The following is a 15,122-nucleotide window of genomic DNA, read 5'->3' on the forward strand; positions in this document are numbered from 1 at the left end:
CCATGTGGTTTTTCTTATTTTATTTTATTTTCTTATTTGCCCACACACGTCAATGAAATAGACATGAATTATCCCTGAATATGACAATTTCATACGTTTTTGTTCTTCAAAATGAAACACAGACCAGTACCCGATAGATCGTATCATAAGGGCGGGCTAGCAGATTCTCCTTTGATTCAATCTGACCGTTCGCGTTATCATTGACGAACACAATAAAATTTTAATGGTAAAGCCACCGACATAACATCACGTCACCCTACAGGATACTCCGTACTAGATCCTTTGACATACTAGATACTAGAGCTTCCTTCATTTGACCATTTCGGTGCAACCTCATTCGCGCCTGTGGCTCGAGAGTCTTGCTGTATCATTTTACTTTAAATGTCTCCTGTCAGTGATCATGCCTAGGTGCTGCTGTGTAACCAACGCGATGCGATACTAGGGGCTAGGGAGCTCGAGTGTATTGTAATTACAAAATGCTTATGCCGATCAGAGCTCAATTCTGCCCACCAATTGACTCCTTGCAGGAGGTAGTAGCTGACAGAGCATGCATCCCAGTGTGGGGTTGAGTTAGAGTTCCCGCCGGAACAACTCGTGTGGGTCGAGATCTGCCGTGCAACGACATGGCGATGGTAGTAGACAGCCCAAGTTGAAGTCGTACAAGAAGGCACGCACTGGAATCTGCCAGAACTTAATTTTGCGATCTATCTTCAAGATTGCAATAATTGCCTGTAATGCATGATGATAAAACTTTGTCGTACGTATTACTAGCAGCCTTGGAATAGTACATACGTACACGAATAAATGGATATTTTACTCAAAGATATCTGCCGACCATGACCCACTTCAAGCATAATGTCTCACCTGGGAATCTAGGAACCCTGTGTACGGAGTAGAGAGACGATCATCTACCCAATAGCCTCTCGCAGATCTCAGTCGCGAGGATTCAGGAACCGCAACGCCCCCGCCTGGATCCACTCTGGGTAGCGGTACTCGCCAATCCTTATTCACAGTCCTGCAATCAAAGGCTACGTCAATACTTTCTTCGGGTTACACTGCACTTCAATATTTATGTATGTCTGGTGTAAAACTACATCATAAAGGGGGGCTCGACATTAGAGAGATGAAAGAGTCGCCCACTTCAGAGCATGTAAAAACATCGATGCCCACTGCTTAGACTCAATCCTCCATCAGCAAAACAAAACCTCCAAAGCTTTTCTCTCATTAGGAATACTCGAAATCATGTCTTTGAAGTGGGTCACTGTCCTCGCTGGCCTTGTGATTCCCTCAGCTTCGGCTTTGAGCCCTTCCTGCCCCCCTAGGGCCACCCTCACCGGAGATATCTGCCGCACTGTCGTTGCACCCTCCTGCCCCGAAGGATTCCAGTTCCAGCTCAATAAATGTGTTCAGGAGCAAAGCCCGCTGTGCCCTCCTGGCATGACCTACAATGGCGGAAGCTGTGTTGCGAGCCGCCCTCAGCCGAACCGCGCTCAGCCTCGAACTAAGCTCTGCCCGCCTCCTTTGACTCTGAAGGGTGGAAAGTGTGTCTATGTCCGGGCGCAGCCACCCGCACAAATGGCTCCTGCCTGCCCTCCTCCCTATATATTTGATGGGAAGGCCTGCACCTCGCCGTCCCATGACGAGCAGGTCACTTGCCCACCTGGCACATTTTTTGACGGCCAAGGGTGCTCCAGTGGTGCCGAAGAGGAGGCTGAGATCTGCCCGCCAGGTCTGATGTTTGTGGATGGAAGATGTGTGGCCAGCGATCCTGCCACTCACCCTCTTTCTTACCAGGTCGTGACATGCCCCCCTGGCACATCCTACGAGAACGGAGCTTGCATTTCGGAGGTCTACATTGGTTGAGTTGTTTCTTGGAATTGCCTTCACCTACTGCTGCCTTTGAGCACATACTAGCAGGAAAGGAAGTGGCCAAGAATTTGTGCCCTAGCAATATCCACGTCGTTCTGGATTCTCCTTACTTCAGTCTTACATGCTATCTCATCCTTCTGTTTGCAATGAAACACCTCTTTTCTATAAAAATGCTCAGTGGGCATGGTGAAGTGATACGCGTGTGAGGGCACAAATGAGTGAATAGGGTGGAAAGTAGGTGGCATTGACGATCTGCTGCAATTTATATGGAGGGGAACGTAGGAGCGCAGAGAGTGTGCAAAATTACACCAAGGTCCAAGAGTAGATCTCACCTAAACCCGCCTGGGAAAACCCAACCCCGAGTACGAACAATGTTTTATACTACTACAGAGGACTAAAGAGACCGCCGGAAAATTTGAGCTCTTAATGAAGGTCGCAAAAGGCCGAGGGGGGCCATGATAATGATACAACTAATGAAACTTATGGGAAAAGCAGTAGAAATGAGGTAGGAATGGGTTGGTAAAAGTCAGATTTGGTTGATCTCGGTACCATTTTCAAATCAACACATAACTAGATAGTTAACTATGCAGCTTTGCAGTAGCCGAAAGATACAGGTGACAAATGAGTCTCGGAGGTTTATCCGTAGTTGGAAGAGCCAATCGTTCCTGGGAGCATGACGATACTGAAGAGCTTACCATAGGTCGAAGATGAGTGTATGTACCACGTACATACAGTAAAACATCTGGGCATCCCAGGTTTCTACAGCGCAACTGCCGACAGCACAGATTGCTGGGGATCATCAGTTGGCCTACCAAGACAAAATATTTTTAACTTGGCACTAGGGCCCTATAGGACTCCTATAGGAGTGATAGAATAATAGGACTAAAATATTTTTAGTCCCGGCGGGAGTGATAGGACTAGGAAATGGGACCAAAAGAATTTTGGTCCTGTGGGAGTTGGCAAGGTCTATTCCGAGGGGAACCTTTATTCTTTATTAGGTCCTTTTCTCTCTAACTGTCAGAGATACATATTGAAATGTGGACCCCACTAACTAGCAGCCGGAGATCACTACATGTCACCAGTAGTATACTCAATTTGAACTTCCCTCGCCAACTCATCTACAAATAGCATTTCCTCGCCAGTTGACGTAACCTCCAAGCCCCTCGGCAGTATCTATCATTTTTGAAGGACACATTACCTTAGACTTTGGTGCACTGGTATCCTTCAATGTTGTTGATCCAGTCATCCTTGAGTCTCGCGATCCCAGGGTAGTCCACTGGGTCCGTGCCTCGATTGGTTCTTGACATATATTAGCTCCTATGTTTGGCAGACCTGGGTGGTAACTCACGATCCAATTGCACAGTTATAACCCGGGGTCCCAATTTTGAACGAGCCGGCATTTTTCCGCCATCCATTTCTGATATCGTAAGGCTCACCGGGCCTGTTGCATTCTTGATAGCAGCCACCCTCAAAGTTGTAGCCGTGGCATACTTCGATATCAACGCAATAGTCGGCGCGCGTCTCCAGGTCTGCAACCTCGGCTGTAATTGATTAATATAGCCTCATAATGGGTGTGATTTAAAGTGAGACGGGGGGCTTACCTGCAGGTGCGGCAATTGCCAAGGAGGTAGCGAATGCCATTAACACAAAGATTGATGTGAAGACTTTCATATCTGCTAACAGGTAGTTGGTTGAATGAGATTTTTTGATGTTTGTAAAAGATAGATGGGTTGCAATACCAGTCTGGTTTGAGATGTTCAGGTGAGTATTTATATGTTCTGAATGTGTTATTTTTCTTGACCACCCATAGTAGTATGTTGTAGAGTCGATCTGGGAATTTTCCAAAATAGATCAATACGCCTTGAACTAACCACATATGTCAATGATGTCCAAGAAACATGCAGAGTATTGAACACAAGGGTCTTCGACCCCAGGACTACCAAGCTAACTAGCATATCCATCATCAACCCAAGTGCAATTCAATAAATGTGTAATAGCTTTCGCAGTCGCAGTAGTCTGGTATTGGCCATTAGATGCAGCATGGCGGTATTAGGTAACCTTATATGGGGTGGCCCCAACTAGGCTTCTCCAGAACCCAACTTTGGGGTTAGGTTTTAGGGCCAAACCTTGCCCAGGTGGACCTAATCTGGGGTTTTGGCCCCGGGAGTTTGGCCCCAAGGGTTATACTAGAAAACCTAACCCAACCCCTAGGTACCCAATTGGGTAATAAGCATAATAAACATAATAAATATGCTAACCTTGGAAGATCCTGTAGCTACTTTATACATAAATTATGCGCTCTTAAGCTGTATAGTTGTAAACGGCGGACCTGTGAATTACTGTATCCGGTTAGTTTTGCCTTTTTGGATTTAGCGCCCTGCCGTCACGTAACCTCCCTTCAATGCCCTCCGACCTAAAAGACCCGTCTTCGCTGCTTTTCCTCCCTTTATGTCACTTTTCCACTATTCTGCCTCTCTTGCACTCATCGCTACCCCATTGGTTTTACTCTGGCCCCCGTCGGCGACTCCGCATTTGCTTTCAGCCCCACGCACTGCCCCCTTCATTTTTTTACCCCAGAGATGCCGCACGATCGACATCCAGCTTGCAATGCCTGCCACCCGGAAGCGTAACCACCGGGATGATACAGCATCCTGCTCTTTCGTGTCGAACCAGGAACAACAGTTGCCTGTGAGTAAAAGTAAAAGATACACATGTCAATTTTTCTTTACTGACTCTTTTAGACTGACTGCTCCTCTATGAATACAACCACGACCAAACCAGGCAATGCAAGACACGTAAGCAATCACCAGATCATGATAATTGGTATATTTGCGAAGGTCTACCTCGTCGACCAAAAAAACCGTTACAAAGGTGCCTCGCAGTAGAAGTGAAGAGGATACGCAGCCGATTATTCGTGAGGCCATGATATATAACAAGATTGGCGTTCATCCACGAATTGAAGAGTGCACATCGAGAGGCAGTGATGTGGTCGAGTTTGTCGATATTAAATTTTATCGACATGGGGACCTTGCTAAATATTGCCAAAAAAAAGTTCCATTACTTCTGAACTACAGTCAAAATGGTTCAAGCAGATTTTGGAGGCTGTGGTTGTTATCCACTCCTTTGGCGTCATTCACTCAGACTTGGCGCTACGTCAATTTTTCGTTCACTTGGGTGATTTCAGTTCTTCTCAATCTCCTGGCTACCCAGCACTAGATTAAGAGAAAACGTCGCATTGTCTACCTCGTGATTACGAACTTCCAAATACGGAGTCCTCTGGTATTTTTGCTTTGGGGTCTACCCTTTTATAAATTGGTTGCCGGGAAGGCTCCGTATGCTGAATTAAATGTTGCTGACTCGGATGATCCTGATTCTATAAAGGCACAGATTCATCGACAACATCAGGTCATCGATTTTGAGATTGAAGAACGATATAAGAGGCAGCACTTTCCCGATATTTCAAATTATCAACATGGAGATCTCATACTTGGCTGCTAGAGAGGGCAATTTGCAACAGCAACGGAAGTGCTCGACATGTATCTACAATCATGACGGGTTCTGCAATGCCTGTGCTTTCCTGGTTTGTGATCTGCTTATTCGGTAATTTCCTTCTTATATCGATGATATTCTTTGCTACGAATTTGTTTTCTTTTGTTTCATATCAAGTTAAGGGACATCGACGAGACATAATATGAAACATATGCTCAATTGGACAGGGTTCATTCTCTATTGCCCACACAAGTCAATCACCACTGATCAGGATCCGCATCGGCAAACACAGTCCCCGCAGCAATCTCATCATACCAAACCGACCTAGTGCCCTGAGTGCCCTTCATCCCCTTATCGTCATGCCACCCATTAGCATAAAGGCCAACGCGGAACTGGAAAGCCCGATCATCATCAATGGTAGTCGCAATATCCCTCTTATCCAACAACTTATTTCCATCCAACCACAGCTTGTATTGACCAGTGCCATCCGACTTCCAAGTAGCCTGGATCTCGACCTTATGCCAGACGCCCGCACTGATCGTTGCCAGGCTGGGGAAAGTCACAGTCTTCTGCGAGCAGATACTACCCTGCTTGACGCGCGTGTATAGCTGGTCACCGACAAGCCACACCATACTGGAGGGCATGTAATCGTCGCAGTTGGTATCGCTGAAGTCCGCGATGAATTGGGCGATGTTGTATGATTGGGCTGGGGAGAATTGCCAGTTTTCTTGCAGGCGGAAGGCGAAGCCGTAGAAGCCTGTGTCGCCGCGTTTGTAGACGTTGTTTTTGACTACTTCTGAGTGGTACCGGCCTGTGTAGCTGGAGTCGTAGATTTGGGTCATTTTTAGGGCCGTTGGGCCTTGGTAGACTACATTTGTCACTTGTTGCACGGTGCCGGAGTGTTCTTTGTTGGTGGAGTCCCAGCCGGATGTTGTGCCTGTGTTGCTGAAGATTTGGGTGGCCTGGGCTGTTAGGCTGAGTGCTAGCAGCGCTGCTGAGGGGAGTTTGCCGAACATTTTGGTAGAGGATGGAGGTTTTATTGTTGTGGTAGACTAATTTGTAGCGGATTTTATAGGCTTTATAAACAGATTGCTCTTTCCGGGACTCCATCCGTAAGCAATAAATTGAGCGAAACATGCCGACGTGGTAGTGAAGTTCATTGGACCGTTGTTAATGAAGTTTGAGATGTTCGTAAGCTTTCCCTAAAAGGGAATTCGGCTGGATCAGCCATTATCTTGGGTTTATGCTACCACAGAAAGTTTTATCCATAGCAGATAGTAGTTAAGTAGCAGCTGAGTGTTATTGGGGGTAGAGTAACGGGGTAGAGCTGCAGTTCTGAGACCCTAACCCGCAATCCTGCAGATTATGCAAGGTGGCCGGCTGTTGATTGGCCAGCCCCCACAGGGTTACATTTTCAGTGCAAAAAGCTGACAAAAGTGAGCTGACGTCTAACTTTTATAGGAAAGTGCTTTGGGTTGCAAATGTCAAAGTAGATGAAAGTAGATAAAGGGGGGTAGACACAGCCTAGCGAGACTTGGCTTTAATTCAGGCACGAGCTGTTTGCCTTCTTTGAGGAGCTTATGATCAATGGCATCGGCCAATGCCTCCCAATCGAGCAGTAACAGCACCAAGGCTCTACCTCTTCATCTGTGCCCTCGGAGGTTGCTGCTTTAACTAAGATACTTGAAGCATTCTTGTTCAAGCTTCTGAGCCAAGCATTCTCGGGAAAATGTACATAGATGCAGATAGCCTTTGACGTTTTGCGAATACAAAATAGAGTCCACATGCTTCACGACATCTACGTTTCACTATAAGTCATTTGGTATATACATTGTAGTTCTTATTCTGGAGGAGATGCTTAACCTTAAATTAATGATGTAGTCGTTTAATTTAAAGCTAGGAAAATCTTGTTTCACGCTACACACGTATGTTGTGGACATAGTTGGCCTCGTATCTATTGACGTATTTTAGGTTGGGTGGACCACTCGCTTACCGAATACGTTAAAGGAATTAGCAGCTCTTAAAGCTATAGGATCTGTGAATAGCTTCAAAAGCTAGGGGGTGTGTTAGGAAACGAGATAATACCGTCTGGTTATACACAACAATGTACTCGACCTCCTCACCAGGCACAGAGATATTGACGCGAGCCGTGCGCTCAGACTGAACCTCCAGACTAATCTTTCCAGGATGATTAACGAAAACACCATATCCCTTCGAACTGATATAGGCCTTCGAACTGATATAGAACCAGATATTCTTATAGGCCATCTCGGATGAGGTACCGCCATCCTCATTCCAGATGGTCGACCGTGTGTCCGTTTTTGACTAGAGGCCCGAACCGCTCTCCAAGACTGTAGCCAACACCGAGATCAAGCCCTGGGAACATATATCCCTGGCACTCGCCATACATCTGATTTCCGGCAAGAAGTTCAACATACACCGCCCCCGCCGCCGCCTCCATCACCACCACCACCACCTCCACTATCATATTGCACGTTATTGTTGGCAATCAAAGCTGCATCCGTGTTTGACATTTGCACATTGTTGATCGCCATTAGCCGAGTTGACTGCGATAGATTTTGTTCGATATGATCTTCAAGCACAACGATCAAATTGTCTATTTTCTGCCGTTCAGCTGTGCTCAGATAATGTTTTGTTCGCGCTAAATGCTTCGACCAAGTCGCAGCGCTTATAATGTCATAACCAAGTGCTGGTTGTTCAATGTAATGGTACCCGCCCACAGCATGACGGCGAAACCAATCCCAATCCGGCGCTTTCGTGGTGATTATCTTATCTGCAAGCCGCTGAAGGAAGTCGTGGCAGTTATTCGACAGAAGTGCATACTCTCCAAACCCCGTTGAGACCTCAAGGCACTTCTGATCCACTTGTTCCTTGGATAGCTTTGTCCAGCCTATCATACTGTAGAAGTAGCTGCCGACCTCGGGGGAATGGTGAACAGTGATTGATTGTTGATATTTCTTGAGGTTGAATCCAGAAGGGGCGATTGCAGCTGCGTAATATGGTTCGGGATGGGACTCATCGGCAACTCTCTGGCGTAACTCGTACTTGTGATTATGAACGTGCAAGACCCAATGACGAAGTCGACCCTGTAGGATATAATGGGACAAGAAAACTGGCTCGCCTGACTTGGTGTTTGATTCTTTCTGTAGACGTGCAGTGACAATCTTGTCTATCGCCCCTCGATACCATTGCTTTATCTCCGCCTTAGATACCTTCTTTTTAGGATTTGTTTGAAGGCTCTTTCGAGAATTGTTTCTCGATGCGGCAGCGGCAGTGGTGGCGGCGGCTTTCTTTCGATGCCGTGATCGCAACAGTCTAATTATAACGATCACGGAGGCAAGAATTCCCGATACACCTGCTAGGATTTTCACGATCTTGATACCTTGTTCCGAGACCATGGCTGATAGGCTTGTACTATTTTCTGGTGGGTTGTGAATGGGCTTGGATAATGGAGGAAAGACAGCACCCGATTAAAGCTTCAGCTCACTTTGAGCCTCTCATGCAATCTGAAGCCTTATAGCGAATCAAATGCTGCTGTTTTGTCTCAATTAACTTGTACACCGATTTTTTGGGGCCCGGGGCCCAAAGGACCGGGGTATGCGGCTCTGTTGCCAAGTGGAATCCATATGAGTCGTCGAAAAATTGGGACCTCCCATGCCCAGCCCTGGAGGGTATGCATGTATACGTAATGCGCAGATCCTCCGCCTATTACGCCCCAAGGCTATAGCGCAGGGCTAGCTGATGCCATACTGGCCGCCAACTATTTACACCCGATGAGTCTGGTTGGGGGAATGATACATCAATTAATAGATCTATAAATATCCCATTGCGTGGTTTGATGTAACCTACCAAGCTCACCCGGGTTCATACAGCCAAGGCATCGAGGCAACCCGGGCAAACAATCTGATCTCGACGGGCTCTTGCAGGTGGCCCACCGATTTTTGCCCAATGAATTTCCCCCGAGTTTCATCGCGTCTTGCTGAGAGGGGGGGGCTTTAGTCACCCACAGCCCCTAGTATCCAGGTCTCCTATCCCTTAGATAGCATCATCTCACACCATCACACATATCACACATATTCCTCCTTTTCCTGGTTTCCAGCTTCCGTCACGTCTCATCCCCCCACTAGTCGATTAGTCGAACAATATTGTGTCATACCCAAAGAGAAATCATCCCCTCACGCCAAGCTGGACATCTGCGTCCACGTCTCATGACCAATCCTTTGCTGGGACCGATTTATGGCATCTCAAGTTCAAGGGCTGTAGGATCTCACTGGATTCAATATGGATGAGACATCCCAAAAAGTATCCGAAATCAGAAGACCGCAGTGTCGCGTACGTTTCGTGAGTGATTGCTACTATGGAATCCACTTAGGCTAAACTTTCTTGCAACAGCTTCCTCCATTCTCAATTCGGATCCTCGATCATACCGACTCGTCTCAAGGAAATCCTAACTATCTACTGTCTCTTTTACCCGCATCGTACCGCGAGGGTCTCGGGGACTTGGTAGCTGCATCTCACGGTATAACCGCCTGTATTGAAAAGGAGCTCGACCTGGATAGGCTCGCTAGTGTCCAGGTCGAGCTCCTTTTCAATACAGGCGGTGCACCACCAACTTTTACTAGGTCGAGAAATTTTTATTACAGAGCAGATGGATTAGCATCTCGTGTGGACGACGGGCCGGGTGTTCCTTAAGCCCCCCCCCCCGCGGTTTCTCTTGGATCCAGAATTCTGGATCGAGCATCTCAGTTGCGAAAGTGAATGTGGATGCTCTCTCGATGCAAAGGAAGTCTTTTGCTGGAACCCAGCAACAATGCAAGCGTAGGTTACTTCGCCGACGAGCGCTTGGTTTCCTTTTCTCCTACACAGCGCTCATTGCCCACGAGAGTGATTTTCTTATTGCTAGAGATAAGCATCTAATACCTGAAGAACTCAAATGCGGCCTGGCGAGTACTTGTGGATCAAATAGACACGCAGAACATCTACCCCCACATCGACCACCGCTTTTTCCACGGCGAGCTTCGTCTAAGTCGCTTGAATAAGATATACGCTCTCACCCGGGGATCCCTATGTGGGTACATGGCTCGGTGGGATCGTTATAGTGCTTTCTTTCATGATCACTTTACCTGGCTGGCCAGTGGGACCCTCTATATTGCTGTCGTATTAAGTGCCATGCAGGTCGGACTCGCGACTGATGCTCTTGGAGATAGCAAAGCGTTCCAGTCTGCCTCGTACGGCTTCACTGTATTTTCTATCTTAGGCCCCATTATCACCGTCTCCCTCATTATACTTATATTCTGTTGTGTATTTATATGGAACTGGGCGAAGGCTAATAGATGGAAGAAGGCTCGTTACTGTGAGCTGTGCCTCTCGTGAAGTCATTGTGCATGTTCTTCATATCAATATCTCTGCGCATCTAGACAGTTTATATTTTGAAGCCGAATTACATACAAGTAACCAGAAAAAGCAGAAACCGGGATTAAACAATTTCCTCTGCCCATTCCGTAGCTATTTTTAAACTATTATGGAATCGTCTATCTTACATGTGGCGTCTAGTCCTCTGGAATAAGGGTAATCCCGGGAAATACAACACGATTTCTCTACACGGGACTACCGAAGTGTAGACATAATCACACCAGGGCTCTTCTTCTACCAAGCAATCACTTTACAAATCAATAACGTGACTTCTGCTTATCTTAGCTGTGTTAAATTTCTTATAAAGCGATTCTTAGGAAACCCCAGAGAGATAACAGATCTTATATCTGCTCAGCATTCGAACAGGCCTTATCTGGGTTGCCTGTGGCTATTTAATGCCTAGTCAAGCTGCCACGGGTTGCATTGAGGCTCCTTTTTCACAACAAACGTTGCAAGTAGGTTCGGATTAGGAACCTTGGCAGTATGACAGTATGGCAGAAAAATGAAGATGCGACGGGCTTATCTAGGAATACATCTTTCTATTTGGGCAGGATGAGATAGTTTTTGCAGCAGAGGCTTGGAGTCCCTAGGTGTTAGGAAATGTATGCGATTTGGGGAGTATCATTCTATTCAATAAACACCTTACTTCTTCTTCCACTGTGTTTAACAAGAAAATGAATGGATTTAGTGTATAATAGAAACCAATCTGCAGGTTTTCGAAGTTCGAAGGGCTAGCTAAGCTGATGAGAAATACTGAACTAGGTAAGACTAGTCAAGTGGACATCAGAGCGAGGCTGGTAATTGTGCCAGGTGCAAGAAGCAACACTCCACCCACCCCGGCCTCCAACCACTCTGGGAAAGATGGCTCCAGCCCACGGTCGTGTCCGGACTACAGACTATAGTTGGTAGGCAATATAATAAGAGCTTTTATGTCGCCGTGCACAGATCTCATGGCTAGCCGATTTCTATATAATATGCACGGTGTGGCGTCCATAGGTTAGCCTAAGATACTGTTAGCTAATTTTCGATATATAAAAAGAGTATCAGACCATAATCTTGCATTTAACTTCCTCTAGAATATATTCTTAGGTCAGATAAACCTTACATCGTCAAGGTTGGAGACGGTATAAGGGCTAACTAGTCTTGGAAATTTTCGGTATAGACTGGTTTAGCTAATAGAAAAGCGGATAGTTAACTATATCGAACGAAAATGCCACGTTATTTCTATGTAGAAATATCTATCTAGATAGGTTAAAAAATAACAAAAAACATACAACAGTGAGGATTCGCTGGTGGTCACCCACCCAACTACTAACTCACCGGCGTGTGGCTTAAGTACGGCTGAGCGGACGGGAAGCCCTGTTTTCCACACCCTATGGTCGTATGTATCAGGTTACGTGCGGAAGAGTATGATAACGTGAAATGGTAGTAGCAATTGGTGGTATAAGATAAAGGTGAGTACAATGTAATCTAGACATGACCTCGCTACCTTGGTAGGTACCTAAGAGGTTAGGTATACCTAAGTATTATATAAGACATTTAACCGCTAACTAGGGCAAAAGATCAAAACAAAAATCGGAAGGTCCGATCATCACTGCAGCGGTATATATATATCAGGCCCTAAGATCCACTAGGGACCATGTCAGCTGTTCGGAGCTACTACATAATAAATTAGCGAGGTTAATCAGGAATGGGGGATATAAATGGTATCTCTCGAGACTAAGATATTAAAAGCTAGTCTAGTAACAATGACTGTTGGGATAAGAGCCTTGAATGCCTTGTTTGCCCGGCTTCAGTCAGCTATATAACTAAGTAGCTCCATGTTTGATAGTAGAGAATTCAATATATCCTTCTCCTATCCCCCTGCTCTCTACCCTGCTATAACAGCCCGGGCGAGAAGGGACACTAATACATGCCGCTTTGTATTTCCCCCCACCGATAATACGGATAGAATACTAATAATTATTCCTCGTCACTGATTAGGATATAGCTTATAGCCTTTTCCATATTTAATTTGTTGTATGTATTTGAAAGAATACCATATTTATTACCAACGGCGTGCCTTCATTAGCGTCTCTTCTTCCCTAGGCTGTCGTAGTAGGGTGGTCGCTAGATGAAGAATACCTCGAAAGAATGGACAAGCCCATACTTCTTTCAATAAGGCGAGAACTAGCGTCGTAAGTTTCAAGTCTCCTAAACATTATTGGAATCGGTGCCGAATTGATATGAAGAGTTCTGTATCATTTTCGAAGCGATCTTAGCCAAAACGAACAGGGTTGAAATGGCGGTATTCATCTCCAATGTGTTAGTACCATAAATGATTTTGTAGCCGATGGCGCAGCTGAGTTCTTAGCTAATACTGCTACCGATCTCGAGTCTAGTTACTTGTTAGATCGTTATTAGCAGACTGCCTTTACACTGACCTACGACCCTAAGTGAAATTTGACTTCGACCCACCGATCCTAACATATCCGCCTTCTATACGGAGTAAGCAAAATTGTATTGGGACTCAAAGTGTTCGGTTTCATTTAGGTAGATGCTGAATAACTCCGAGAACCTATCGCGATCTTATTGTTAGTCATAAGACATTTCGAGGGGATCTGGCACCTTACCAAATCGGGGCTGAAGAGGCGGATCGGGACGGGAGGGAACGGATCGAGACTTAGATCCATATGGTTGCAGGCACGAAGGTTTATCCTAGGGTCAATCTATAGATACTCCGCCTCACCTCTATTTTGGCGATGAGACGTGTAACATAAGCTCTAATCGTCGATTCCACCATAAGTTATAAAGAGGACACACTGGACTTGAATGGTACCCAGAATCAATTCAATCATCCAAATCCTCTTCAAGCTTCAAGGTACTAAAAGTAGACCGTTATACCCTAAGTTGGACTCTCTGCTAACTCTCAATCGGCAATAGAAACCCCTCGCCGAGATCCTTTCATTTAAGATAAACTGTTACCAGCCAATTCTTCAAAGTAAAGAGTGCATTTAAACGAAAATACTAAGTACAAAGAAGGAAAAGAAGAAGAAGAGAGGAAACGTGTGCGACAGGACCTTTGTAGATCCTCGTCCTGTCTCTTCGTACAAACATGTCAAACATCTACAAGTCGGAAACATCTGGCAGAAAACTCTAAAGTCAGGGCGGCTAGTTACGGCAGAAAGTACGGTCCAGTCCCGATCGTCACATAACCCCCGGTTAAAACTGCATTCAGTCCCTGAATGCGGGCTTGTTGTCGTCAATGTGATCGTCGAGAACTCGATCTTCTTCGTCAGCATGTAACCATTCCTGTAAACGCATTGGGGGACCCGGCTTCGCAGGATACTGCGCATGGAATTCCTGTAATTTCCTCGGTGCGTTCTTCATATCGCCGGCAGGATACCATTGTAAATCGAGGTCATGTCCCACCCATTGTATCCTGTACTGCAGCTTCCGGTAATGCGTTCTAGCGTCCAGGATATTCTCGACTTCCCATTCGTCTGTCTCCCCAACCTGTACCGGGGGAGGAGGATCCATGTGCTGTCCAGTAAGAGGCTCTGTTGTCGCTGCCTTTCGTAATTTGCTTGGATGGAAGATAGGGTGTACTCGAATTGCTTCAGGAAGGTCCAACTTGTAGGAATTTCCCACTTTCTCAATGATCCTATATGGCCCACTGGCTAGGTGTGAAAGCTTCCTGCTCGGTCGATCTTGAAGCCAATCCTTCGTCGTAACAAACACCAAGTCGTTAACTCCGAAATCCTCCTCACGACGATGCTTATTTGCCTGCCGGACCTGTAATTGCTGCGACTTTGCAATTTGTTCTTTAGTCTGAGTCCAGATTTCCTGCAGATCCGAGAGCATCTGGGCTGCTTCTTACTCGTTTGGCGTTGGTGCTGATGATCCTCGATCTCTCCAGTCGAACGTCATTGCTGGCTCGTAGCCTCGCTCTACGAAGAACGGAGACTTCTTCGTTGAGTCCTGGGGGAGGATTGATGCCGCAAAGTCAACCATTGGTAATAGCTTAGACCAGTTATCTTGGTTCTGTTCGACGTATGGACGTAGCCTTTGAGCCATGTATTGGTTCGCGATCTCACTTTGTCCGTCTGTTTGTGGATGGTGCGCAGTCGAAAGCTTCCGTCTGATCCCTAGAATTCTGCAGAACTCAGTCCAGAACTCTGAGATGAACTGTCCTCCGCGATCTGATACGATCGTCTCCGGGATTCCCGAAATACGTATGATATGATCAATAAACAGCCGGGCTATCTGCTTAGCTTTGGTCTCCTTCTGACATGGTATAGAGATCGGCCTCTTGCTTAGTCGATCTACAACCACAAACACTGCGTCGTATC

At 46.1% G+C, this 15,122-nt stretch overlaps 6 protein-coding genes across 6 annotated transcripts; 3 read left to right on the forward strand and 3 right to left on the reverse strand.

Annotated features, from left to right (window-relative positions):
• Positions 1-1,242: 1,242 nt before the first annotated feature.
• Positions 1,243-1,863, forward strand: N7455_011615 (uncharacterized protein; the record flags this gene model as incomplete). The annotated part of the gene is made up of 1 exon (XM_040954383.2): positions 1,243-1,863. The coding sequence occupies one exon, from the start codon at positions 1,243-1,245 to the stop codon at positions 1,861-1,863; it is 621 nt and encodes a 206-aa protein (XP_040815173.2).
• A 1,205-nt stretch (positions 1,864-3,068) lies between these two features.
• On the reverse strand, positions 3,069-3,540 carry N7455_011616 (uncharacterized protein; the record flags this gene model as incomplete). The annotated part of the gene is made up of 3 exons (XM_040954274.2): positions 3,069-3,168; positions 3,218-3,410; positions 3,471-3,540. 3 exons carry the CDS (start codon positions 3,538-3,540, stop codon positions 3,069-3,071), a joined length of 363 nt encoding a protein of 120 aa, XP_040815177.2.
• Positions 3,541-5,615: 2,075 nt separating this feature from the next.
• N7455_011617 (polysaccharide lyase) lies at positions 5,616-6,374 on the reverse strand (the record flags this gene model as incomplete). The annotated part of the gene is made up of 1 exon (XM_040954404.2): positions 5,616-6,374. One exon carries the CDS (start codon positions 6,372-6,374, stop codon positions 5,616-5,618), a length of 759 nt encoding a protein of 252 aa, XP_040815245.2.
• Positions 6,375-7,648: 1,274 nt separating this feature from the next.
• On the reverse strand, positions 7,649-8,777 carry N7455_011618 (uncharacterized protein; the record flags this gene model as incomplete). The annotated part of the gene is made up of 2 exons (XM_065606716.1): positions 7,649-7,768; positions 7,797-8,777. 2 exons carry the CDS (start codon positions 8,775-8,777, stop codon positions 7,649-7,651), a joined length of 1,101 nt encoding a protein of 366 aa, XP_065459882.1.
• An 883-nt stretch (positions 8,778-9,660) lies between these two features.
• Positions 9,661-10,071, forward strand: N7455_011619 (uncharacterized protein; the record flags this gene model as incomplete). Its single annotated transcript, XM_040954421.2, has 2 exons — positions 9,661-9,711; positions 9,772-10,071. The coding sequence occupies 2 exons, from the start codon at positions 9,661-9,663 to the stop codon at positions 10,069-10,071; spliced, it is 351 nt and encodes a 116-aa protein (XP_040815273.2).
• An 83-nt stretch (positions 10,072-10,154) lies between these two features.
• Positions 10,155-10,752, forward strand: N7455_011620 (uncharacterized protein; the record flags this gene model as incomplete). Its single annotated transcript, XM_065606717.1, is given in 2 exon segments — positions 10,155-10,326; positions 10,346-10,752. 2 exon segments carry the CDS (start codon positions 10,155-10,157, stop codon positions 10,750-10,752), a joined length of 579 nt encoding a protein of 192 aa, XP_065459883.1.
• Positions 10,753-15,122: the final 4,370 nt, after the last annotated feature.

Source organism: Penicillium solitum (assembly GCF_028829755.1).
Source record: "Penicillium solitum strain IBT 25940 chromosome Unknown utg000009l_segment0_segment0, whole genome shotgun sequence".
Taxonomy (NCBI): Eukaryota; Fungi; Ascomycota; class Eurotiomycetes; order Eurotiales; family Aspergillaceae; genus Penicillium; species Penicillium solitum.